The following is a 27,944-nucleotide window of genomic DNA, read 5'->3' on the forward strand; positions in this document are numbered from 1 at the left end:
ATGCTCCAATTAAAAGACTCAAACTGGCAAATTGGATAAAGAGTCAAGACTCTTCAGTGTGCTGTATTCAGGAGACCCATCTCACGTGCAGAGACACACATATGCTCAAAATAAATGGATGGAGGAAGATCTATCAAGCAAATGGAAAACAGAAAAAGGCAGATGTTGCAATCCTAGTCTCTGATAAAACAGACTTTAAACCAACAAAGATCAAAAGAGACAAAGAAGGCCATTACATAATGGTAAAGGGATCAATTCAACAAGAACAGCTAACTATCCTAAATGTATATGCACCTAATACAAGAGGACCCAGATTCATAAAGCAAGTCCTTAGAGACCTACAAAGAGACTTAGACTTCCACACAATAATAATGGGAGACTTGAACACCCTACCGTCAATATTAGACAGATCAACGAGACAGAAAGTTAACAAGGATATCCAGGAATTGAACTCAGCTCTGCACCAAGCGGACCTAATAGACATCTACAGAACTCTCCACCCCAAATCAATAGAATATACATTCTTCTCAGCACCACATCACACTTATTCCAAAATTGACCACATTGTTGGAAGTAAAGCACTCCTCAGCAAATGTAAAAGAACAAAAATTCTTTTTTTTTTTTTATGCAATCAAACTAGAACTCAGGATTAAGGAACTCACTGAAAACGGCTCAACTACATGGAAACTGAACAACCTGCTCCTGAATGACTACTGGGTACATAAAGAAATGAAGGCAGGAATAAAAATGTTCTTTGAAACCAATGAGAACAAAGACACAACATACCAAAATCTCTGGGACACATTTAAAGCAGTGTGTAGAGGGAAATTTATAGCACTAAATGCCCACAAGAGAAAGCAGGAAAGATCTAAAATTGAATCCCTAACATCACAATTAAAAGAACTAGAGAAGCAAGAGCAAACATATTCAAAAGCTAGAAGAAGGCAAGAAATAACTAAGATCAGAGCAGAACTGAAGGAGATAGAAACAGAAAAAGCCCTTCAAAAAAATCAACGAATCCAGGAGCTGTTTTTTTTAAAAGATCAACAAAATTGATAGACTGCTAGCAAGACTAATAAAGAAGAAAAGAGAGGAGAATCAAATAGATGCAATAGTGTTCTTCTTTTAAGTGATAGACTATATTAAGTTATAACTAAAGAATTCAGAGAAGCCTGAAATATAGGTGAATAAAAATAAATGTTTAAATAATTCAATTTTGATTGACTTTGGAGTTAATACTCATGCACTAAAGAGGTCCAATATATACCTTTAATGATACATATGATAGATACTTATGACATTTACTTATGTCAGTATAATGATATATATACTTATATCATTAAAAGTATATATTGGACCTCTGATATGAGTGTATTCTATTACTAAAAATTACTTCCCATAAGTACCAATCCTGTACTTACTATTTACTATGTCCTGACACATCACAGAGAAAATCTCTAGTAGTCCTTGTATCTCTGAAGAATTTTCAGGTGATCAGCTGTAATGTGGCAGGGTCTCCCTCAGCCTGTCAGGTTGCAGCAGCCAAAGTCCAACATTTGTATTTTATGTTCTCTGCCACCCTAGGCTAAATTATTCATGTGAATTAGTCCTAAAGATTTACCACTGAAACACATGAACAAAGTCACTATATGTATTAGTCAGGGTTCTCTAAAGGAATAGAACCAACAGGAGATAGATAGATAGATAGATAGATAGATAGGCACATCCACACACACACAAACACGGGTATATCTATATATCTATATATAGATATCGATCATACATTATATTTATATATCCATATCTATATATACATCTATATATCTATATACATCTATATATCTATATCTATATATCTATTATCTATTGTATTATATATAACATATGGATAGATACATATATTTATATATAGTTATAATATATAAATTTCTATATATAATTATATATACATATATAATATATAAAGATATATAAATTTATGTTATATACACACATATATATTTATAATATATAAATTTATATATAATTTATTATATATACATATATAATATATAACTATACAATATATAAATTTATATATTGTATATTTATAATATATAAATATGTGTGTCTCTATCCATATATTAGCATGTATATATGCGTGTGTGTGTGTGTGTATATATATATATATAAAAAAGTGTAAATTGGCCCATGCAATTATCTAGGCAAAGAAGTCCCACAGTATGCTGTATATAAGGTGGAGAACCAGAACCAGGAAAGTTAATGTTCTATAAAACCAGTCTGAGTCTGAAGACCTGAGAACTGGGAGCAGGGAGGTGGTGTCTGGTGTGAGTTCCAGAGTCTAAGGGCATAGGAACTAGGAGCTCTGATATCCAAGGGCAGGAGAAGATGGATGTCTGTTGTGGTTTGTTAAGTGAAGAAGAATTGTGGTGTAGTCAGGTACAGCACAATTAGACTACAATTACTTGCAGATTCCAGAAAGAGGAGTGTAAAATGCCTTGCAGAGCCAATGGAAAGGGTGAGGCAGTCAAGGACACTGTCTCTCACCCAGCAGATGAAAAGCAAGTGAGAGATGGAGGGACCTATGGGTAGAACCCTTTATTGGGGTTCAGGATTACCTAGATGGGTTTTCCACAACAGAGTTGGATTGGTTAATTTGAAGGAAGCATGAGTTTAAGTGTGAGAACTTGGGTTACATGATTGTGTTCACCAGACTTAAAGCAAAAATAAGGCAGCAAATGGGACCACATCTATGTCGAAACAGAAACTGGGTGGAGACTGTCTCAAAATATGTAGGACATTTGTGACAAGCTGGGGACGGACCAAGAAGGTGGTGCTGAGGCAGCACTAATATGAATTAGCGTTACAACAATGTCCCAGCCCAAGAAGAGAGTGAATTTACCTTTCCTTCACATTTTTGTTCTGTTCAGTCCATCAATGGATTGGATTCTGCCCACCCACACTGGGGAAGGTGATTTTCTTCATTCACTCTACCAGTTCAAATGCTGATTTTTTCCAGAAACACTCTCAAAGACATACCTAGAAATACTTTTTTACAAGCTATTTACTGGTCACAAGCATCCCTTAGCTCAGTCAAATTGACACATAAAGTTCATCATCATACTATGTAATCCTCTAAGAAAACAGAAAATTGCACTGAGCTTCCAGGCTTAGTCTATGGAAAAAATCTAGTTTGATGCTTAATAGAACTCGGACAAGTCGCCTCATTCCTTGTTTTTTAATCCAAAACTTGTTTCACCACAAGAAAGTTTTGTTAACATGTTTAATAATCCATGATAATGGCATTAGCCTGGATTTTGACTTAATATCAGCAAGCTAAAAAAAAAAAAAAAAACCTGTTCTTAAAATATGTTGCAACCACCACCCAATCACAAAAATTTACTTCATGACTTATTCAGTGCGGTCATTTAGGTTCATTTAGGTTTCATTTAGGTTTAAGTCTCAATAATAAAGTTGTTTTGGGCTGATGATGGTATCACAGGGTGAAGAAACACTGTAAGAGTATTACATTGCATGATAATAATGCATGCACGCCCTCATGAATTATGAGATCTGTTCCAGTCTGTGTGCTTGCAAAACAAGTTACTACTGACACTGTAGCATTTGAATTGAAAATTAGCTTCATGTTGTTAAGATGATCATATCACCTGAGAGAGTTCCCAAGTCTACAATTGCTCTACTAGTTACTATTCAGTGTTTGTGAAAAATTTTAATCTCAGTACTGTGAAGAAGCTGGAAAAAGGGATATTATGGGGCTAAAAGCTCTCTGTTTGGGGCTGCTTTGTGTTCTTTTTGTCTCTCATTTTTACACACCCATGCCAGACAACATTGAAGAAAGCTGGAAAATAATGGCCTTGGATGCCATCGCTAAAACTTGTACATTTACGGTAAGGTTAACATTTATTTTTTCTGTTGGAAATTGGGATGACTTATTGACTAAAAATGGGTGCTTATGAACTCTTTTATTAATAGTATTAATATCACCATTTTGAAAGAACCATTGCTTGTTTGAGCAAATTAATTAAACAACATTAAGTAAATAAAACTCCCTATATCTGTGAGTAACAGTAAAGACTTTATGTCTAAACGTGACATGTATAAAATAAATTTATTGTGACATGTATAAAATAAATGGTATTGCTAAAGGAAAAGGCTTTGAGGTTTATTTGAGAACTTGACTTAAATTTGAACTTTCAGGGACAGCCTAGTCCTGTAATTATCTTTTAGTTGTTTAGATACACATAATTGATATTTGTAACTCTTTGATATTAATTTAAGGCTCTTATTATTTAATGGCTTTCATTGTCCATCTTCAATTCTAAATTGCTGGTTTTCAGGCATTATCTGACTTGGCATGTGCAGAATGAATTATAAATTCATGCAAAAATAGCTCCTTTAAAAGGGAGAGATAGGGTTAGAAACTAATATTTTTGAGTTCTTAAGTTGTATAGGCTTTGTATAATATGTACTTCCATTGATTCCCCGCTATCCTGCAATTATTTTTATCAGGTTATGGGGTTGGGGAAGAGATTGAGAAGAACATATGCAGGTAAAAAGCAACAACTCCATAATTTGAACTCTAAACTGTCTCATTTTGAAACCCATACTCTTTCTGCCAAGCCAGACAGCTTCCAGAAAGGGTAACAATAAGAGGCTCAAAGGAGAAGGCCACAGAAGATGATCAGAAAAAAAGAGAGCAACCCATGGTATAAAAAGAAGAGGCTGTCTTATGATGCTTTGTACAGCAAACAGTATATTTGCTTTGTGAAACCACAGTCAACTCCTTCTGATGTCTGCTAATATTTTCCCCTGTAATCACTTCTAGAGGCTTACCTTCTCCATAAATTTTCTCCAATGCTCTTACTTCTTGAGTAAGCATAAGTGGGTAAGCAAGTGTCACTTCCACAGAGAAAATACTATGCTCCCTTTCTTGATTATCTAATTTGTATCTCAGGGCATTAACTTGTTTAAACCCTACTACAACCCACTGAAGTATTATTATTACTGTCATATAGACAAGGAAATTGAGCTACAGAGAGTAATTTTCTCAATGTCTATCAGATAGTAAGTAGTAGCATAAGATGCTGGTTTAAATGGATGCAAACTTGGCTTTGACATTTACTGGCTACAACTTAGAGTTTCTGCATACTTCCTCGTCTTTAAATTATAAGGGTTAGCATGGTGGCTCACGACTGTAATTTCAATACTTTGGGAGGCCAAGGCAGGTAGATCGCCTGAGGCTAGGAGTTCAGGACCTGCCTGGCCAACATGGGGAAACCCCATCTCTACTAAAAATACAAAAATTAGCCAGCTTTTGTGGTGCATGCCTGTAATCCCAGCTACTGGGGAGGCTGAGGCAGGAGAATCACTTGAATCCAGGAGGCGGAGGTTGCAGTGAGCTGAGATCGTGCCATTGCACTCTAGCCTGGATGACAGAGCAAGACTCCTTCTCAAAAAAATAAAAAAATTAAATTAAAATTAAGAAAATAAAGTATAGTGGCTAGATGTTCTCAATTGCCCTGCAAATACCTTAATTTCCTTGGAATAATTGTAATAATAAAGATTGCTTAATGTGTTATTAACCATGTAATATTTAAGTTTTTTTATGAGTAAACTGTCCAGTGACATAACACAAAAGTCCTCGAGAAGCTGGTCAGGAATACCAAAGGCAGCTTTTTTCAGTGACATCAAATATGGAATTTAAAGGTGAGGAAAGTGCCCTAATCTTTTTGGAGTTGAAAGCCAAAAAATTTGGATTATTACTAGTGTGTTCATATGAAGATATTTAAAACTTTGGATTAAATAAAATGAACAATGAAAAAAGAAAACATGACAGCATGCCTACAAAATTTTTTTTTCTGAAAAAAATTTACAAATCAAAAATAATTACAGCGGCATAAAAAAACTGCTAGTAAATTAGTGGGTTTTGAATAGGACAGCTCTCAGTCTAAAATACTAAATATTTGAGATTTTCCTTTTTTATATACAAGGATTTATTTTTATTTTTATTTTTTTTTTGTCTTTTACTTCAAGTTCTGGGATACATGTGCAGAATGTGCAGGTTTGTTACATAGGTATACATGTGCCATGGTGGTTTGCTGCACATATCAACTCGTCATCTAGGTTTTAAGCCCTGCATGCATTAAGTATTTGTCCTAAGGCTCTCACTCCCCTTTCCACCTGCCTCCTGACAGGCCCTGGTGCATGATGTTCCCCTCCCTGTGTCCATGTGTTCTCATTGTTAGACTCCCATTTATGAGTGAGAACATGTGGTGTTTGGTTTTCTGTTCCTGTGTTAGTTTGCTGAGAATGATGGCTTCCAGCTCCATCTATGTACCTGCAAAGGACATGAACTCATTCCTTTTTATGGTTGTATAGTATTTCATGGTGTATATGTGCCATATTTTCTTTATCTATTCTATCATTGATGTGCATTTGGGTTGGTTCCAAGTCTTTGTTATTGTAAATAGTGCTGCAATAAACATATGTATGCATGTGTCATTACAGTAGAAATATTCATAATCCTTTGGGTATATACCCAGTAATGGGATTGCTGGGTCAAATGATATTTCTGATTAAAGATCCTTGAGGAATTGCCACACTGTATTTCACATTGGTCGAACTAATTTACGCTCCCACCAACAGTGTAAAAGCCTTCCTATTTCTCTGCATCCATGGCAGCATCTGTTGTTTCCTGACTTTTTAATGATCGCCATTCTAAACACTTCTCTAGTTCTTTTAATTGCGATGTTCGAGTGTCAATTTCAGATCTATTCAGCTTTCTGATATGGCCATTTAGTGGTATAAATTTCTCTCTTAACACTGCTTTAGCTGTGTCCCAGAGATTCTGGTATGTTGTCTCTTCATTCTCATTGGTTTCAAAGAACTTCGTTATTTCTGCCTTAATTTAGTTATTTACCCAGTAGTCATTCAGGAGCAAGTTGTTCAACTTCCATGTAGTTCTGAGATTTTGAGTGAGTTTCTTAATCCTGAGTTCTAATTTGATTGTGCTGTGGTCTGAGAGACTTTTTTTTTTTTTTTTCATTCTTTTGTATTTGCTGAGGAGTGTTTTTTCTTCCAATTATGTGGTCAATGTTAGAATAAGTGCTATATGGTGCTGAGAAGAATGTATATTCTGTTGATTTGGGGTGGAGAGTTCTGTAGATGACTATTAGGTCCCCTTGGTCCAGAGCTGAGTGCAAGTCCTGAGTATCCTTGTTAATTTTCTGTCTCGTTGATCTGTCTAATATTGACAGTGGGTGTTAAGGTCTCCCACTAGTATTGTGTGGGAGTCTAAGTCTCTTTGAAGGTCTCTAAGAACTTGTTTTATGAAACCTGGTGCTCCCGTATTGGATGCATATATATTTAGGATAGTTAGCTCTTCTTGTTGCCTTGGTACCTTTACCATTGTGTAATGTCCTTCTTTGTCTTTGATCTTTGTTGGTATAAAGTCTGTTTTATCAGAGACTAGATTTGCAACCCTTGCTTTTTTTTTCCATTTGCTTGGTGAATCTTCCTCAATCCCTTTATTTTGAGCCTATGTGTGTCTTTCAATGTGAGATGGGTCTCCTGAATACAGCACACTGATGAGTCTTGACTTCTTATCCAATTTGCTAGCCTGTGTCTTTTAATAGGGGCATTAACCCATTTACATTTAAAGTAAACATTGTTATGTGTGAATTTGATCCTGTCATCATGATGCTAGCTAGTTATTTTGCACAATAGTCAATGCAGTTTCTTCAGAGTGTCATTGGTCTTTATATTTTGGTGTGTTTTTTCAGTGGCTGGTACCAGTTTTTCTTTTCCATATTTATTTCCTTTCCATGTTTCTTTCCATATTTATTTCCTTTCCATATTTTCTCCTTATTTCCTTTTGTAAGGCAGGCCTGGTGGTGACAAAATCCCTCAGCATTTGCATGTCTGGAAAAGATTTTATTTCTCCTTTGCTTACGAAGCTTAGTTTGGCTGGATATGAAATTCTGGGTTGAAAATTCTTTTCTTTAAGAATGTTGAATATTTGTCCCCGCTCTCTTCAGGCTTGTAGAGTTTCTGCAGAGAAATCCAGTGTTAGTCTGATGGGCCTCCCTTTGTAGGTAACCTGACCTTTCTCTCCGGCTGCCTTTACATTTTTCCTTTGTTTTAACCTTGGAGAATCTGATGTTTATGTGTCATGGGGTTGCTCTTCTCAAGGAGTATCTTAGTGGTGTTCTCTGTATTTCCTGAATTTGAATGTTGGCCTGTCTTGCTATGTTGGAGAAGTTCTCCTGGATAATATCCTGAGGTGTGTTTTCCAACTTGATTCCATTCTCCTTGTCACTTTCAGGTACACCAATCTAACGTAGGTTTGGTCTTTTCACATAGTTCCATATTTCTTGGAGGCTTTGTTTGTTTCTTTTCTTTCTTTTTTTCTCTAATCTTATCTTCACACTTTATTTCATTAAGTTGATCTTCAATCCCTGATATCCTTTCTTCCACTCGATTGATTCAGCTATTGATACTTGTATATGCCTCACGAAGTTCTTGTGCTGTGTTTTTCAGCTCCATCTGGTCATTTATGTTCTTCTCTAAACTGGTTATTTTAGTTAGCAGTTCCTGTAACCTTTTATCAAGGTTCTTAGCTTCCTTGCATTGGGGTAGAACATGCTCCTTTAGCTCAGAGGAGCTTGTTATTACCCATCTTCTGAGTCCTACTTCTGTCAATTCGTCAATCTCATTCTCCATCCAGGTTTGTGCCCTTGCTGGAGAGGAGTTGCAATCATTTGGAGAAGAGTCATTCTGGTCTTTGGAATTTTCAGCATTTCTGGGCTGGTTTTTCCTCATTTTCACGGATTTATCTACCTTTGATCTTTGAGGCTGATAACCTTTGGATGGAGTTTTTGTGTGGGGGTCCTTTTTGTTGATGTTGATGTGGTTGCTTTTTGTTTGTTAGTTTTTCTTCTAACAGTTAGGCTCCTCTTCTGCAGGTCTGTTGCAGTTTGCTGGAGGTCCACTCCAGACCCTGTTTGCCCGGGTATCACCAGTGGAGGCTGCAGAACAGCAAAGATTGCTGCTTGCTCCTTCCTCTGGAAGCTTCATCCCAGAGGGGCACCAGCTTGATGCCAGCCAGAGCTCTCCTGTATGAGGTGTCTGTTGACCCTTGCTGGGAGATGTCTCCCTGTCAGGAGGCACAGGTTCAGGGAACCATTTGAGGAGACAGTCTGTCCCTTAGCAGAGCTCAAGCACTGTGCTGGGAGAATTCTCCTTCTCAGGATCAGCTGCTCTCTTCAGAGCCAGCAGGCAGGAAAGTTTAGGTCCGCTGAAGCTGCACCCACAGCTTCCCCTTCCCCCAGGTGCTCTGTCTCAGGAAGATGGGAGTTTTATCTGTAAGCCTCTGACTAGGGCTGCTGCCTTTCTTTCAGAGATGCCCTGTCAAGGGAGGAGGAATCTAGAGAGGCAGTCTGGCCACAGCCACTTTGCTACATGGTGCTGAATGCCAACCAGTCCAAACCTCCCGGCCTCCTTAGCACTGTCAGGGGAAAACCACCTACTCAAGCCTCAGTAATGATAGACCCCTCTCCCCCCACCACGCTAGATCATCCCAGGTTGACTTCAGACTGCTGTGCTGGCAGTGAGGATTTCAAGGCAGTGGATCTTAGCTTGCTGGGATCCTCGGGAGTGGAACCCTCTGATCGAAACCTCTTGGCTCCCTGACTTCAGCCCCCTTTCCAGGGGAGTGAACGGTTCTGTCTCACTGGAGTTCCAAGCACCACTGGGGTACAAAAGAAACTCCTGCAGCTAGCTCCATGTCTGCCCAAACAGCCATCCAGTTTTGTGCTTGAAACCCAGGGCCCTGGTGTTGTAGGCACATGAGAGCATCTCCTGATCTGCAGATTGCAAAAACCATGGAAAAGCGTAGTATCTGGGCTGGGTAGCACAGTCCCTCAACGGCTTCCCTTGGGTGGGGGAGGGAGGTCCCCTGGCTCCTTGCACTTCCTGGGTGAAGCAATGCCCCACCCTGCTTCTGCTCGCCCTCTGTGGGCTGCACCCACTGCCTAACAATCCCAATGAGATGAACTGGGTACCTCAGTTGGAAATGCAGAAATCACCTGCCTTCTGCATTGCCCTCACTGGGAGCTGCAGACCGGAGCTGTTCCTATTCGGCCAGCTTGCCAGATATTTGAGATTTTCAAGGGCAAGGAGGTTATGCAATAAGATCTTTACAGTATTATTTGGAAATAATATTTTTAAATAGTCTATTTCTTTTTGTTTACCTTGCTTATTTTTTCTTCCTTTTTAACTTTCTTTTTAAATATATTTGGTGTTATTTAAATATCTAAATATTTAATTTTGTTTGTTTTGTTCTTACAGGCTATGTGTTTTGAAAATATGCGTATTATGAGATATGAAGAGTTTATATCCATGATATTCAGGCTGGATTATACCCAACCACTTTCAGATGAATACATCACAGTGACTGATACAACATTTGTTGACATTCCAGTACGATTGTACTTGCCAAAAAGAAAGTCAGAAACCCGAAGGCGAGCTGTAATATATTTTCATGGTGGTGGTTTTTGTTTTGGAAGTTCCAGTAAGTTCATTGTATAAGGAAAAAGTGTAGCTAGCTCTACATTTTTGATATAAGAACTATTTTATATAAATATACACACTTATACTGATACATACCTCTATATATATACTTGTCTGGATATGGATAAGTATAGATATAAATATGAGACATATAATAAAGAGACATAGACATATGTTTGGCAAATAATATTATGGGGATTTTAAATTCAGTTTTTGTTTTCTTTTTTTATTATCCTTAGCTTTCATATTGAATGAACATATATCAAAGGAAAATAGGATATAAAGTCAGTTATTAAACTTTTTTCTTGGGATCTGAATTCAGGAGCAGAAACATTGAGGGGATGCAGATGTTTTAATTAACAAGTCAAAAGCATTTGCTATTGGTTGCTACAAGATCAAGTTTGCAGTTACTGATAACATAATAGAAATACTGGTAAGGCTTAGAATGCAGTTGTTAGTATTGACTCTAAAAAGAAAACACAAAATAGTACTATGTAATAATAAACTCTTCCCATAAAATCTCGGTTCCCTACTTGCCTTTTTAGGCATTTTTCTTACAGTGATTATTCAATAAATGTTTTTGTGAAGAAAAAAGACACACACATAGTGAATGAGAGGGACATCTGATGATCTCTAGAGGGATTATTATCCAAAATGTTCTAATCCATTTCTTTTATGTATTTTTTACCTTCTTAATGTTTTCAATACATTAGATTTCATCTATATTTCATCTATAATTTAATTTATATCATGCGTTAAAATGGTCGAATAACCTGCTTTCTTGGTAAGATAAATATCAAGTTTGCCTCATTTCTCTCCAAAGAAATGCATTCATTCCACTGAAGTTTTTATGAGGTGTATGAAATATCCAAGTGTTCATATACATATTACCTAGGACTTGAGTAAGCACAAAAGAAATGGCCACTGACAGGAAAATATCACTTTGATTGAAAAATACTAAGAAGTATTCCTGATTATTAGGGTTATATCTCTTTTTACTGACATAGGCAATGATTGTGATCAGTAATTTCTAAAACTGTGAGAATTATTATTCAGGATATGACATTCCAACATTCTGCTTAGCTAAATTCTAGATGTCTTTTGTCAATATTTTGGTTTTATATTTATACATTATTTGTTTTCAGATCTCCCAAACATATGTGAATACACTGGAAAAGACTTAGATACTTTCTAATTTTCACCAAGAAAAAATAGACATTATAAGTATTTTCTAGTATTTGCAAATTTTAATTTTCTTTCTTTTCCCCCTAGACTTCCTCTTTTGTCTTCTCTAAAACATACCAAAGTTGCTTTGAGAACCAAGAAATATAGGAAAATGTTGCTCTAGTAGACTTTTTACATACTTTTGTGATCTTTGTTTTTCAACATTTATCCTCATATCTTTTTGTTTTTCAACATTTATCCTCATATCTTTTTGTTTCTATATGCATTCTACAGACACTATAACAATAAAAAGGCATGGAATAAAAGAAACAAGACCAGAGAGATTATATCAGCAAATATTCTATGAGTACAGACAGTTTGAGATAAAAATGGGAAACAAACAAGCAAACAAAAATATGGCTTTAATTCTAAGACAAAAAGGATTGGGAGATAAAAATGAAGACATAGATTTGAAATACATCACTGAGTGGCTTTAAAGGTTATGAAATGAAACTGGAAATAAGACCTCAAGGTCTCTGGATGAAATGGACTCCTTGTGGCTGATAAAGATACCCAAATTATGACACTAAGAGCTCAGTGTCCATAATGAGTGAGAAAAGGGTGGTCACACATCACTTTGTTCCCAGAGAAGGCAGCTCCAAACATCCTGTTTGCGCCCCTGAGCTAAGATGTTTCCAAGCTGAAACAGCTTGACTAGAAAACTCATCCCACCAGTTGCTTGAAAGGCGTATCTAACAGACTTTTAGTTTGGGGCTTGGAAACTACCCAATCAGGAATCAGCTGTTTTAAACTATTTGAATAAGTTTGAATCCTTTATTTACATATATATACCTGATTGTGATTGAGGGATGCCAGCTGATTCTCCATATTTAAGCCACAGACCCTCTTTTTGGTCTCTGGAGCACACTTTTGTTTTACATGGAAGGCTATGTCTCCCTAATCTGCAGATTTTTTTTTTTAATAGAAATTAAAGCTCTCCCATTTTCTTCTGAAGATCTCATGGTTTTTCGTTAACAAGGTGAAGTTCAGAGAGCTCTTAGGTCTTGTACATTTTGGTCTTCATCTATGCATGGCCTTTTCTTGAAAATTAACTTAATCTTTAATAAAACATTTTTTTTTTCTATTTAAAAAGACTAGGTGACTTACTTTCCTGTTTTCCAGGTTATATATACACCCTGTGGTTAGTTTTCACTTTGCAGTTTTGTTAATGTGCAAGAGAAGGTCCAGAGAAGTCTGGAATTTGATCACAACTCTAGAATTCTTTGGATTTCTAGGATCTTGTGGTAAATAAAGCAGCAGCAGATGTTACAGAATTTGCCAAGGTGCTTGGCCAGGGCCCTGGTAAATAGGATATGTGGGGACCTGGGGAAAGATGTGTGTGTGTGTGTGTGTGTGTGTGTGTTATGTGTCTGGGGAAAGTCAATAGCTTGTACGTCAAGCATGTCAAAACTCATATGTATATCAAGTCTTCACACTGACCTGCCAGAGGCTCTCTCTTATCTAGTTATTATTCCTTAGACTCTGTCTTAATGCCAATGTTATTGGACTATTTTATTATGTGGCATCTTCAAAGAAGACAAGAGGTTTTGAAGAACGATGTTTAGAGACTCAATACATACTATTACTTTCTTTTTCCTCCGACTTCTGAACCAGTTAAAAAATTACACACAGCGTTCACATAAATGCAAGTCAAACCATTACCATTATTTCAGATGAAGTAAAATGCACCAGGATACAAAGGGTCCTGGGAAGGGTCATTGTGTACATACAGAAGATGTCAAGACAATATTACAATAGGCTGAGCCTATTCTAGTTGATCCTCCCCAAAATAATCAATTGGTGAAGTCATCCTTTTCCTCCTGGAGAGAGTGGCTGAAAAGACTAGGAAGGGGAAAGTGTGCCACGTGGATTCAGGTCCATCTGCTTGGAAATGGGGGGTGGAAACAAAAGCTCCTATGTGATATTCACAAACCACAGTTATTTCCACATTCATATCTGGAACTGTTTCTATAGCTTTTTAATTACAGGAAATACTTTGATGTTTATTTCTTCATTTCAGAACAGAGGGCTTTTGACTTCCTGAATAGATGGACGGCAAACACGCTTGATGCTGTTGTTGTAGGCGTGGAGTAAGAATGATTTTTTTCTGGCTACTATGATTTTTGCCTTTACCATGTAGAGGTTTGATTTCCACATCAAGTCAGCTATGCTTCAAATATAATTTTTTAAATTAATATATTTTACTTGTCACCATTGCAACATAGACTGCTCCTCAAAGAGGTTCAGTGTCCCATTATTTTTCTGTGATTGTGAGAATATCTGAATTATACCCCAGAGTAAGCAGTTTTGGAAACACTTGCTCTAGACACGTAAGACTCAGGTCCTATAAGGCCCTAGTAGTGTCCCAAGTAACATAGCTGGACAGAAGGAAGTATATTAACTATTACACATTTGGGATACTGGATTGTATTTGAGCAGGCAAGAAAAGTTTAATTTCATAGCTTTTGAAGTAATCTAAATACTATTTTATATCTGTTTTGATATAATAATATGTTTGTGCCTGGCTTATACATTCTATCAAATCCCTAAAATTTGTGTTGTTCTTTGTCCAAAAAGTATAAATCCACTGCATTTTAAATAAAGATACCAACATCTTTTTGGTACACATCTATGTCTAAGCTACAAATTACTTAGAGGAAAAAGTTTTCTAGATAGTTTATAATAAAATTCTAAGAACCCTATTACCAACGTTTCATATTGGCTATAGAAATATACATGTTTTAGGATTCTGAAGATCAAAAAGAAAAAGCTCTATGAATTGACTGCTAGATGTATTTTCCTGTCTTACTGGTCTACATACACTGGGGAAAAAATAATTTGTGCCCATGAAAAGAAGAGTGTGATAATTTGCCTTACAAATGAATTTACCAGAAGTAAGCAAGCTCTCTGGCATATTTAAATTTTATTTATATATCAAAATTTTTATCTAGTAATAACTACTGGATCTTATCCATGATGAAGTATATGCACCGTCAGCTTATAAAATTTTTACCTAAATGTCCTTGATAAAATAGGACACTGCCTACAATATGCTCTCAGATCTGCAGCCTATTGTGCTTTTTAAACAAGCGTTTTAAAAAAAAATGTTTGGATTACAAGTTACATTGAGAATATGATGTAAGCTATACACCATCTCCATTCTAAAATACACTTGGACTAAAATTTTTGCTTACAATTCCTAGGAAGTTCATAACACTCCCCTGACTCCTCACAAATAATTCCATTCATGGATTTTAGGTACAAGATTGAAAACCTTATACTTTATTAAAATAATTTTCATTTTAATCAAGAGTTAGTAGAAAACTTAGGCTTGATTTTTAGAAGACTGAACAATAAAGACTGACATTAAATTGCATCTATTTGGTATTTGAGAATTAGATGGACAGATACAACCATAAATGCTTTATTATTCTTTCTTTAAAGCTATAGGCTGGCTCCTCAACACCACTTTCCTGCTCAGTTTGAAGATGGCCTTGCTGCAGTCAAATTTTTTCTTTTGGAAAAAATTCTTACAAAATATGGAGTGGATCCCACCCGAATCTGCATTTCGGGAGACAGTTCTGGGGGCAATTTAGCAACAGCGGTCACTCAACAGGTACATTATATTTGTTTTTATGATAGGAGGCAGAAATTGAGGCTCATTTTTTTTCTATAGATAATTCAGTTCTTCCCCCACCATTTGCTGAAAAGACCATTCTTTCCCATTGAATTACAGTAGCACTTGAGTAAACATTTATTTAACCTTAATGTGACTATTTCTGGATTATTTTGTTCCATTGATCTACATGTCTATCCTACTGCCAATACTACACTGACTTCAACTGTTCTTCTTTAAAAAAAAATCTAGTATTCCATATCTTTCCCATTAAAATATTAGATTATCTTATCAATTTTTAGAAAGAAAGACTAACTGAATTTTTATTAGGATTGCATTGAATCTATAACTTTGGGGAGGATTGACGTGTCAACAATATTGAGATTTCCAATTAATGTACATGGCATGTCTCATACTTTATTAGATCCTCTTCAATTTCTCAGCAATATTTTACTATTTTCAGTGTAGAAATCATGGAAATCTTTTCTCAAATTTTACCCTGAGCTATTTTTTAAATTTTTTATTAAAATACTATTTTCTGAATGTTTATTTGGAACATATTGGAATTTGGAATTTGTAATTTATTTCTATGCTATATAGAAATACAATTGATTTTGATATTGGCCTTTTCCCATCATATCCTCAATAAACTCACTTATAACTCTAGTGTTCTGTGTTTTTTTTTGTTTTTTTTTTTTTAGTTTCCTAGGATTTTCTATATTTTCAATGACGAGAGACAGTTTTAGTTCTTGCTTCCCAGTACTTGTTCCTTTTAATTTTTCTTTTATTATTGCACTGTCTGGGGCCTCTAGTAAAATATTTAATATAACTCTCTTGCTTTGTATTTTTGGAGGAAATTTTTCAATATTTCATCAATAAATATAGTACTAACTGAAGGTTTTCATAGTTAGCTTTTGTCAGATTGAGGAACTTATTTCTACTCCTAGTTTACTGATAGATTTTGCATAAATGGGTGTTGAATTAGTCAAATGTTTTTACTCCAACTATTGAGATGATCATGTAATTTTTCTTATTTATTATTTTAGTGTGGTAAATTATGCCAATTGACTTTTAAATGTTAAATTATGCTTACATTCTAGGCATGAGCCTTACTTGGTCTTGATGAATTAAAATTTTTATATGTTGCTGCTTTCCATTTGCTTTAGTTCATTAAATGTTTTGTATTTTTGAGATTAATCTTTATTTTTTAACACTTTTTGTCAGGTTTTTTTTTTTTTTCTTTGAGATGGAGTTTTGCTCCATCACCCAAGCTGGAGTGCAGTGGCGCGATCTCAGCTCACTGCAACCTCTGCCACCTGTCTTTTGTCAGGTTTTGAGAGAAAAATTACACTAGCCTCATTAAATAATTTGGGAAGAATTCCAACTCTCTTATTTTCTGTTTTTTTCTCTTTTGTAAGGTTGTATTGAGGTACAGTTGAAAAGGAAAAATCATATGTATTTAAGATGTACAACATGATGTTTTGATATATGTATGCATTTTTAAACAATTAACAAAAGCTAAGTAACGTAATCATTACCTCACATAGTTACCATTTATTTTTTCTCTATGGTGAGCATGTTTAAGATCTGTCTTAGCAAATTTCGAGTACGCAGTATTATTAACTATAGTCACCGCACTTAATATTAGATCTCCAGAACTTATTCATCCTGCATAACTGAAACTTTGTAACCTTTCACCAATATCTCCCTGTTCTCCCCATCTCCATCCCCTTTCATCTATATCCCCAGCTCCTCATAACCACCACTCTACTATCCACTTCTAGGGGTTTAACTTTCTTAGGTTCTACATATAAGCAAGATTATGCAGTATTTGTCTGACTTATTTCATTCAGTGTAAGGACCTCCAGGTTCATCAATGTTGTCACCAATGACAGGATTTTCTTCTTTCTGGAGGCTTAATAATATCCCATTGTGTGTGTTTGTGTGTGTGTGTGTGTGTAGATACACACACACACACCAAATTTTCTTTATCCATTTATCCAGCTGACAAACAGTTTGATTCCATATCTTGGCTATTGTGAATACTGCTGCAATGAATATGCGAGTACAGATATCTCTTCACGTTACTGACTTTGTTTCCTTTGGATAGATACCTAGAAGTGGTATTGCTGAATCATCTGGTAGTTCCATTTTTAATTTTTTGAGGAAACTCCATACTGTTTTCCATAATGGATATACTAACTGACATTTCCAACAACAATGTACAAGGGGTCCTTGTACATATGTCTACCCAGTTCTATTTCCCATTTTTTAAATTGGGTTTTTTGTTTTCTTGCCATTTAGTTGAATTCTTTATACATTTTGAATATTAACCCCTTATTGAACCCATGATTTGAAATATTTTCTCCTATTTTGTAGAGTGTCTCTTCACTCTGTTGTTTCTTTTTTAGTGCAGATGCTTTTTAGTTTGAGGCAATCCCATATATCTATTTTTGCTTTTGTTGCCTGTACTTTTGGAGTCATACCTCCCAAATTAGTGCTTAGACTAGTATCAAGTCATTTTTCTCTAAGCCTTCTTCCAGTAGCTATACAGTTTTATATTAAGTGTTAGACCTTTGATTCATCATTTTGAGTTGATTTTTGTATATGAAATGAAATGAGTGTCCAATTTCATTCTTCTGCATGTGGATATATGAGAATTCTCAACATTATTTATTGAAAAGACTGTCTTTTCCTTTTGTGTGTTCTTGGCACCTTTGTCAAAGATCAACTGACCATTGCTATAGCTTGGTCTTTCTTTCCCAGTCAAAGCTCATGTTGAAATTTGATCCCCAATGTGGCAGCATTGAAAGACTGAGCCTAGTGAGAGGTGTTTGGGACAGGAGGGTGGATCCTTCGTGAATAGATTAATGCCCTTCAGAGGGAATGAATGAGTGAATTCTTGCTCTCCAGGGAATGAAATAGTTTGTCAGAGAGCAGATTATTAAAAACAATCTGGCTTCCTTGGTTTCTCTCTCTTGCTTCCTTTCTTGCCATGTGATTTCTTTGCACATGCAGATTCCCGGTTCTCTTTCAGCCATGAGTTAAAGCAGCCAGAGGCCATTATCAGATGCAGATACCCAATCTTGAAACTTTCAGCCACTAGAATTGTGAGATAAAAATTTTTTAATAAATTACTCAGTCTCAGGCATTCTATTGTAGTAGTGCTAACTGAACTAAGACAACAATTTATTTCTTAGCTCTTTATTCTGTTCCATTGGTCTATATGTTTGTTTTTATGCCAGTACCATACTGTTTTGATTATTGTAGCTTTGCAGTTTATTTTGAAATCAGGCATTATGATGCCTCCAGGTTTGTTCTTTTTACTCAAGATTATATTGACTATTCAGTCTTTTGTGGTTCCATATGAATTTTCTATTTCTGTAAAAAATACCATTGAAATTTTGATTGGAATTGCATTGAATCTGTACATTGCTTTGTGTAGTATAGACATTTTAACAATATTAATTCTTTGGATCCAGAAACATGGTTAATCTTTTCATTTACTTGTGTCTTCTTCTATTTCTTTCATTAATATTTTATAGCTTTCTGTGTATAGATCTTTCTACCTCCTTGGTTAAATTTATTCCTGGTGTTTTATTTATGTACTTATTTTTGATGCTATTGAAATGGGATTTTTAAAAATTTCTTTTTAAGATAGTTTGTTGTTGGTATATAGAAATGCAAGTGATTTTTCTATGTTGATTTTGTATCCTGCAACTTTACTGAATTTATTTACTTGTACTAACAGATTTTTGGTAGAGTCTTAGGGTTTTCTATATCTAATATCATGTAATATGAAAACAGACTTTTTTTTTTTGTTTTTTGAAACACAGTCTCCCTCTGTTGCCCAGGCTGGAGTGCAGTGGCATGATCTCCGCTCACTGCAAGCTCCGCCTCCCGGGTTCATGCCATTCTCCTGCCTCAGCCTCCCGAGTAGCTGGGACTACAGGCACCCGCCATCATGCCTGGCTAATTTTTGTATTTTTAGTAGAGACAAGGTTTCACCATGTTAACCAGGATGGTCTCGATCTCCTGACCTTGTCATCTGCCAGCCTCAGCCTCCCAAAGTGCTGGAATTACAGGCATGAGCCACTGCACCCGGCCCAGACTTTTTTACTTCTTTCTCATTTGGATGCTTTTTATTTCTGTTTTTGTTTGTTTTTTTGTTTTCTTAATTTCTCTGACTAGGTCTTCTAGTATTTTATTAAATAGGTATAGTGAGAATGGGTATCTTTGTCTTGTTCCTGATGTCAGAGGAAAAGCTTTCAGCTTTTTATCACTGAGTATGACGTTAGCTGTGAGCTTGTCTATATGGCCTTTATTATGTTGAGGTACTTTCCTCTACATATAATTTGTTGAGAGTTTGTATAATGAAAAGATATTGCATTTTGTCAAGTCATTTTTGCATCTGTTGAGATGTTCATGTAAGTTTTATTCTTCATTCTCTTACTATGGCATATCACCTTGATAGATTTGTGTGTATTGAAACATCCTTGGGATAAATCCCACTTGAACATGGTGTATGATCCTTTTAATGTGCTGTTGAATTTGGTTTGCTAGTATTTTGCTTATAATTTTTGCACCTATGTTCATAACGGAAAATTAGCCAGAATATCTTTGCCTTTCATGACCTCAACATTTTTTAACAGTGCTGGGGATTTTTCTGTGATGCTTACTCATTACGTCAGCTTCCGCCACCTGTGCATCCAGGTTCCTAAGTTCACCTATGAGTCTCTGTTCATCACTTCCTCCACCTACGCATCTATGTTCCTAACGAATAGTTTGCCAGCCTTTTCTTATCTTTCATGATCTTGCCACTTTTCAAAAGTGCTGGTTTTTTCCTGATGTCTACTCCTTATGTCAACTTGTCTACCTTTCTATTTAAAAAAAAAAGATGAAACTAGTCTTCTTCAGACTTCTTTTTGAGAAACACTGCTCTGTACTTTTTAAAATATGACTTTAGTTATAAAAACTTGAGCCAAAAGCTTACTCTAGGTGCCTCTCTATTTATTTTTTAAAATTCCTTTCCTCTTAAGTATTATAAGATTCAGGATTAGAGCACTAGAAGAAGTTTATATACATACATATTTTTATATACATATACACTTGAAATATACATTATACATACATAAGTATATATGCACATACATACATATACATGTACATATACATATGCCTATACGTATATATTAATCTATGACATCATACACACAAAACCCTATTGTGAAACCAAAATTGTAGTGATAACAAAGCTTCACCTTTGGTTCTATACCTGGGCCTCCCTTCAACCCAACCTGTTCCACTTTAGTTGCCCTTCATGTTTAGAGCTCTAAGTAAATTTTCTTAGGAGAAAAATGAAAGAGGACTTCATTGCCAAGAAGAAAGTTTGCAAACCATTAGACATGTTGATTCCTTAGGACTCTTCTAGACAGAACTTATTTGCTATTTACTTGAAATAATGTCATTTATTTGAAAGATCTTACTGGAGTAAAATGAGGAGTATGATGGAGGGTAAACATTGGAGAATGCCCTGCTTAGAGATTATTATACTAATTACTATGTAAAATTGTATAGCAGTCTGGTCTAAAATTTCATCTGAAACCGGTTTGGGGAATGTAGAGATTCTGAAAGCTGTCCAACAATTACCCAATAGTGATTAAGCAACATCTTACCATACCTCTAATTTCTTGCACATATGTAACATTTGCTTGGCTTTGCAAGTGTAGCAAGCATAACTGAAACAACAATTGGGCTTGATGTATTGGCTCACCTCTGTAGTCCCAGCACTTTGGGAAGCCCAGTGGGGAAGATTACTTGAGGCCAGGAGTTCAAGACCACTCTAGGGAAAATAAAAATAAAAATAGTCAGAAGTAGTGGTACACTCCTGTAGTCCCAGCAACTCAATAGACTGAGGCAGGAGGATTGCTTGGGCCCAGGAGTTCGGGGTTTGCAGTGAGCTAGGATCACACCACTGCAATGCAACATGGGTGACAGAGGAAGACCCTAATTCTGAAAAACAAAAAAGAAAAGAAAGAAAGAAAAAAGAAATAACAATTGGATGCAGCCATACAGATTCGTGAATATGTGATACCCTACCTTATAACTTTTCAGCAGGACAATACTTAATAACACAGGCACCAAACAGAGACGTGATTCTTAGTAAAATCTGTAGGGCAGTACAAAAGTGCACAAAAATCTAACACCATTCTATTTCTTAATTAATTATATAAGAACTTAGTATCTATTTAGACATTCTGATTTATCTGTTCAAAGAGAACATAGTGTAGTATGCAGATGAACAGGCTGCAGAAGAACTCAGTGTACTTAATGAGCATTTAAAAAGGTGATTTTCTTTATCCTTTCCTATTTACTTTTGTGATTATACTTTAAGTTATTTGTTCTTCATGGACTGCTAAACTTTCTATATGAATTACATATTCATTGAAAAGCTTTATTCCCTGTACTGTGTTTATTTTGGGTCATAAGAACCAACTTTTACTTTGAAATTATTATAGAGCTCATTTTTTCCAATGTCTCATGATCCTGTGATTGATAATATGTTATAGATTATGGCTTTAAAAATTCGGTATCAATAATCACCACTGAGGGATATATTTTAAAAAATGACTCATCTGTTTCAATTCACATTATAAAAGGATTTTCTCATGGATTAGGACGCATACATTACCCTGTCATTTTCTCTTGTGGACTTGGTCCACTTTTCAATTGTATTCTTATTATTGAGAAGAAATGAATATATTTAACCTATTATTGCTAGATTTCCTGGCAACATCACATGATGTGTCCTAAAATCACTGATGTGGCTTGCTGGTCACAACGATCTGGATGATCACTATAGCTTAGAAAACTCTTGTGGACATGGTGCCTTAATCTTTAATTAAGAGGAAAAACTATTTCTAAACTTTAATCATATCACTTAAATCCAATTTCATGGCCACATTTTATTTTAAAAGAATGTATGCATTGCTCTTATTTAGGATCAGAGATATTCTTTTTACTTTCATAAAACAATGGGAATTGATTTGATATTTTGAAGTAATTAGTAAGTCCTACTCTCTTAGATATTCTAAAAAATAAGTATTTCAATGTAAGTAATTTAAAGAGGAAGCTGTGATATGCAATAGCTCTACTTATTTAGGTTTATAGCTTTGGTCTTTCTAAATACACTTTTGTTTCTAATTTGTATCATTTGTCATAAGGTGGTAATAAAGCCGTATGATCTTATTTATAATAATATTTCTATGGCATCCCATATTTCTATGGCTATATATATTACATATGTGACACTTCTTTAAAAATATAAAAAACTCTTTAAAAACAGTTTAATAGCAAATATTAATCAGAAATTATAATTAATGGTGATGACTTTTAGAAAAACATGATTGACATGCAGCATTCTTGGACATGGGATGATGTCCCATACATAGATAGTATGTATGTTAGTTTCTGTTATTTTGTTTGTTTACCTCTGTGTAATCACAGCATATCAGTGTTATAGAGGTCACCTGAAGTCCATCAGAAGCAGAAATATCTGTCTTCTTTTACTTGCACCTTGAAGTGGTATCACTGTGAGTCCTGCACTTCTGAGTGATATAATCTGTTTTACTGTCACACTTTTAGGACATAAAGTGGGGAGTGGGATTTTAGGGGAAGAATAAAGATCAGGAAAGGACAGGATTAATCTGCAAGGAGGAGAGCAGGTTGATTATCTTGGACTCTAGTCCATGTGGGAGTTTTGCAGTTTCCAGCATGGTTGGAACATGCGTGCTAGGATGAGGCCGAACAATCCTCCCATTTGGAATTTCTTCATGGTGGTTCATAGTTTATCCAGATACTCATTGGCTAGTTGTGTATTGTTGGAATCAAGTTTGGAGTTGTTAGGGGTAGTTCATAGAAAGGAAAATTAGTGGGGATAGCAATCACAGTTTCTATGAAGTTGAGTGCTCTGGGTTGAAAATGACAGATATGAAGTTTGGTGAACAATACTTACCATTAGCAATGTAGGAACTCCTCAAATAACAAGTTAATATTTTGTCTACATCCATCCTTCCATGGATGACAGGCTATGGATAAGTTGGTGTGGGCATGCAGGAATTTGAATAACACACACTCAAACCAGGGAGCTAGATGGTAGGGTATCTTGTGAACAAGTAACTGGATTGAGAAGGGTAGTAGATGATGGGGGACAAAGTGCAAGGGCCGTAATATGTTCCCTTGGCAGCGGAAACCATTATTCTCTAGGAAAGTGCCATGCCCTTTGAATGGTCACAGGGCACTTGGGAAATGGGAGAGGATTCAGTAATGCCTCAGACTGTCTGGAGTTGACTTTATGCCAAGCGCAGGTGTCCATGGCAGATTACTGCTTTGAATGGGCTTTGAAGCAATTGAGTCACAAAATGACACAGGGCATGAAGTCATGGATCATCCCTTCTCTGACTTTGTTACCAGCTTCCTTTCAGCCACCACTCCCAATTCATGCTGTCCAGGAGGGATGTTTGCGAATGAAAAAAACTGATGTAGGAGTGAAAATCGTGCTGGTCCACATGTTTACTCCAAGCATTTTAGCATGGCATAGAAGCTTTTCATGAACTGGGTCCCAAATTTTGCTCTCAAAAGTATAGACTTAGGAGACCAGTCTTCATCATGGTATAAATAAGTTACTTTCTTGATGACAATAATACCAGTGGCATGGCCTATAACTTGAAAAACATGGCCTATAACTTGAACCAATTAGAGATTCAAACTGGGGGACTTAATAAGGGAGGGGCAGAGCAAATAATTTATATGAGACAATTTTACTGTAAATACCATAAGTTTAGGATTAATGATATTTAATTATAAAAGGAAAGTTCAAATGCATACTATCCATTGTGTTTTCATGAAAATAAAGTTCATTGTTGAAAAAGATTAAGAATAAGGATGGGCTTTATTGAAGCTCTTCCACAACCTTTAAGTTACTTAGCTATCCAAAGGTCTTTATTATATTGGAAATATAATGAAAAGGTAAATAGAAATTTGAAATACAGTTACCAGTGTCTAAACTCTAAGGACATTACCGTGAGCCAGGTATGTTCTCTCAAATTTTGACCTTTTACTTTTTCATTCTTGTTCTTTACAAAGTAATAACATCCTGAGATGAATGTCACATTTTTTTGCACTCAAGTACATATTAGTTACCCACAAAATCAGAAATACATATCCATTCCTTCATGTCCATTTTATAGAATGCTCCATTCTAGGTTTGTTTTGGTTTAGTATTAATGTTTATGTGCACTTTTGAACTTTGCTTAGCTGGCTGTCTTCGAGACCATATAGGTCTAGGAGGAAAGAACTAAGCTATAGATAGGTCAATAATTCAGCATTACTGTTGGGACCTACTTGTTTTATACTTGTTACTGTTTCTTGGATCCTATTATTCCTGGCTCCAGATATAGTGTCCTGTTAAAAGAATTATACATCAGATATTATAGTTTTTAATATTATGGTTTCCATATTATTAAAATATTCATTTTTCTATATTCCCATATGATATTAATGACTTTATTATCTTAGGCCCAGTAAGGGGTACAATGACAACTTAGGTATCATGTCAGTGTTTGTGAAATTCAAAACCAAGTAGAAAGATTAATCATGTACATTTTTGTATAATAAAGGAAAAGTGACGACTGGCCTTAAAGAGGTAATAGAGATTTGGGAATTTAAAAAAGAAGAGTTTCCTTTGATCAGGTATTTACATGCAGAATCACACATATATGCTTGTGAGTATATATAAAATGTGTAGAAAATATCTGAAACACACCTGATAAATAACATAGTTGTTAAGACTATGGCAAAATTGCCAACCTCGGAGAATCTGACTCAGGTGCTTTTCCAATATCTTGAAGAGAACTAACTTTAGCATGGGTTTTGAAGAATGTTAGAGGAAAAAAGCCTTGGATGGCAAAGTAACAAATGACATAATGGGGAACATAGAGATGGGAAATACTGACACATTTGTTGAAGTGACTTATTTCATATGGCATTCCAGAAAGGAAAGTTAGGGTCAGGCAAGGTTATTGATGGACACTTTTTGACCTGTCCCTGTTTATGTGTTCTCTGTTTGTTTTTTTCCTACATTAGCGAGATTGAGAGTAGGATGACTGAGGGTGGGCTATTGATAGCAATCTTTGATTAGTAAATTATCTACCTAAGGGCATGGCAGAGAGATTTGGGATCTAGGAAAGTTTCTGTAAGATAACTTTGTTTTGGCTCATTTTCATTCTACACTTATTAAACCTCTAGCATCTTGGAAGTACACTGTAGAGATGGTAGGATACCATTTCCCTTTCTGAGGTACCTCTTGGATTTCAATTTAGTTTTTCCTTTCAGTTCAGCCAGCCACTGTGGTGACTGGGTGACTTAGAGGTACATCCTGTGGTCCCGAGCTTTTCACTTGTAGCAGCAGCAGGTATTTTCATTTGTCCAGATCTCAGACTCTAGCCAAGGCAATAGCTCTTGGGAGATTAATTCAACGTTGTCTCCTGCAGTCTGCAGGGTCATAGGTGAGACCTCAAATGCCTTTCTCTTTGAAAAAGAAAAGGCACTCCTTATCAAGTACTTCACATTTTATCCTTGCATATCAGACTTGTGCACATCGATTTTTTCATAATTTTCTCCCTTTGTTTCTCCAACACTGCATCATTCTCATAAGATACCTGTTGATTGGCCTTTTTTTTCTTCACCTTGGTCCATGTGCTTTTGCATTGGGATAATGTTTCTTAAAAATTATGGTATGATGTTGGTAATGTCCACCTTGTTTCCAAAGAATATATTCTAAAAATGTTTAAGATTTTTTTTTAGATTCTATAATGAAATAATATGATTTAATAGCTATATTTATTTCTTCCACTCACTCTGGTTACTTTATTTAAGACGGATTTTTACAAACCTATATGTACTGCCAATTTCCACTAGAAATATCTTTAGAATTGGATCATTTTCATTTGTGATTTTTGACCAAAAAATCCTGTGTATCTCTCTCTCCTTGTACATTCTCTTTCTGTCTCTTTCCCTCTCCTCTCTTATACTTTCTCCTTTTTTCCTCACACACAAAATCAGTATTTTTTAAAACCTTAAATTTAAATTGGTTTGAATTTTTTATGCCATGGTAATATATTATAAATATTATAAAAATAATTATGATATATCACATCAATTTATGTAGATTTGTTTATCTTATGACTGCTAGATAATTAAATTTTTTTCTCCTGGTATTTTGGAAATGTTTGCATTACAGAATGTTACCATATATTTTCAGGTGCAGAATGATGCTGAAATAAAACATAAAATCAAGATGCAAGTCTTACTTTACCCTGGCTTACAGGTAACAGATTCTTATTTGCCATCTCACCGAGAAAATGAGCATGGTATAGTTTTGACCAGGGATGTAGCCATAAAACTTGTGAGCTTATATTTCACCAAGGATGAAGCACTTCCCTGGGCAATGAGAAGAAACCAACACATGCCTCTGGAGTCAAGACATCTGTTTAAGTTTGTTAACTGGAGTATTCTTCTTCCTGAGAAGTATAGAAAAGACTATGTATATACTGAGCCAATTCTTGGAGGACTTAGTTATTCATTGCCAGGACTTACAGACAGCAGAGCATTACCCTTGTTGGCCAATGATTCTCAGTTACAGAATTTGCCACTAACCTATATTCTTACTTGTCAACATGATCTCTTAAGAGATGATGGACTTATGTATGTTACAAGACTTCGAAATGTTGGAGTCCAAGTTGTTCATGAACATATTGAGGATGGAATTCACGGAGCTTTATCATTCATGACTTCACCATTTTATTTACGTCTAGGTCTTAGGATAAGAGATATGTATGTAAGTTGGCTGGATAAGAATTTATAAATATGTGATGTGTATGTATAGCCCTTACATAGTGGATTGTAATTTGTGATATTTTGTGGTTTTGGAGCAAAGAACAATGTCATTTGAGTTATCTAAATCTACATTTGCAACATTTGTAGCAGTTAATGTGTGTCCTTGAAGAGTTATTAAATTTTCTGACTTGCAGACCCTGAATATGTAAAATGTATGTAATCCTGCCTATTTTCTCCTTACTTATAATTTATTATAATTATGTTGGTTCTAATAAGAACCAATGCTTATTAAAGTTGAGAAATAAGAGTGGTTATTGGCAAATTAAGCAAGATACTTTCCAGATAGGCACAGAAATTGTTGTAGTGAGTGGGAAGAGGAAAAAACATGGAACAAACTTGCTGCTAAAAATATATGGAAACCACTGGACTAAATAAACCCTAAGGACCCTATATTAGTTTCCTGTGACTATCGTAGCAAATTACTACAAATTCAGTCGCTTTAAACAACAGATATTTATTCTTTTACAGTTCTGGGGTCCTAAAGCATGAAATTAGTATTAACTAGGCCCAAACCAAGTCACAGGCAAGAGACATGACTCCCTTGGAGACTCTCTAGAAG

The 27,944-nt window shown here is 35.5% G+C and overlaps 1 protein-coding gene across 1 annotated transcript; it reads left to right on the forward strand.

Moving 5' to 3' along the window:
- The first annotated feature begins 2,822 nt into the window (after window positions 1–2,822).
- AADACL2 (arylacetamide deacetylase like 2) lies at window positions 2,823–27,353 on the forward strand. Its single transcript, XM_003826457.5, has 5 exons — window positions 2,823–3,908; window positions 10,369–10,591; window positions 13,835–13,904; window positions 15,259–15,430; window positions 26,751–27,353. The coding sequence occupies exons 1-5, from the start codon at window positions 3,771–3,773 to the stop codon at window positions 27,351–27,353; spliced, it is 1,206 nt and encodes a 401-aa protein (XP_003826505.1). The 5' UTR covers window positions 2,823–3,770.
- The last annotated feature ends 591 nt before the right edge of the window (window positions 27,354–27,944 follow it).

The sequence above is a fragment of the Pan paniscus genome, chromosome 2, assembly GCF_029289425.2.
Source record: "Pan paniscus chromosome 2, NHGRI_mPanPan1-v2.0_pri, whole genome shotgun sequence".
Classification (NCBI taxonomy): Eukaryota; Metazoa; Chordata; class Mammalia; order Primates; family Hominidae; genus Pan; species Pan paniscus.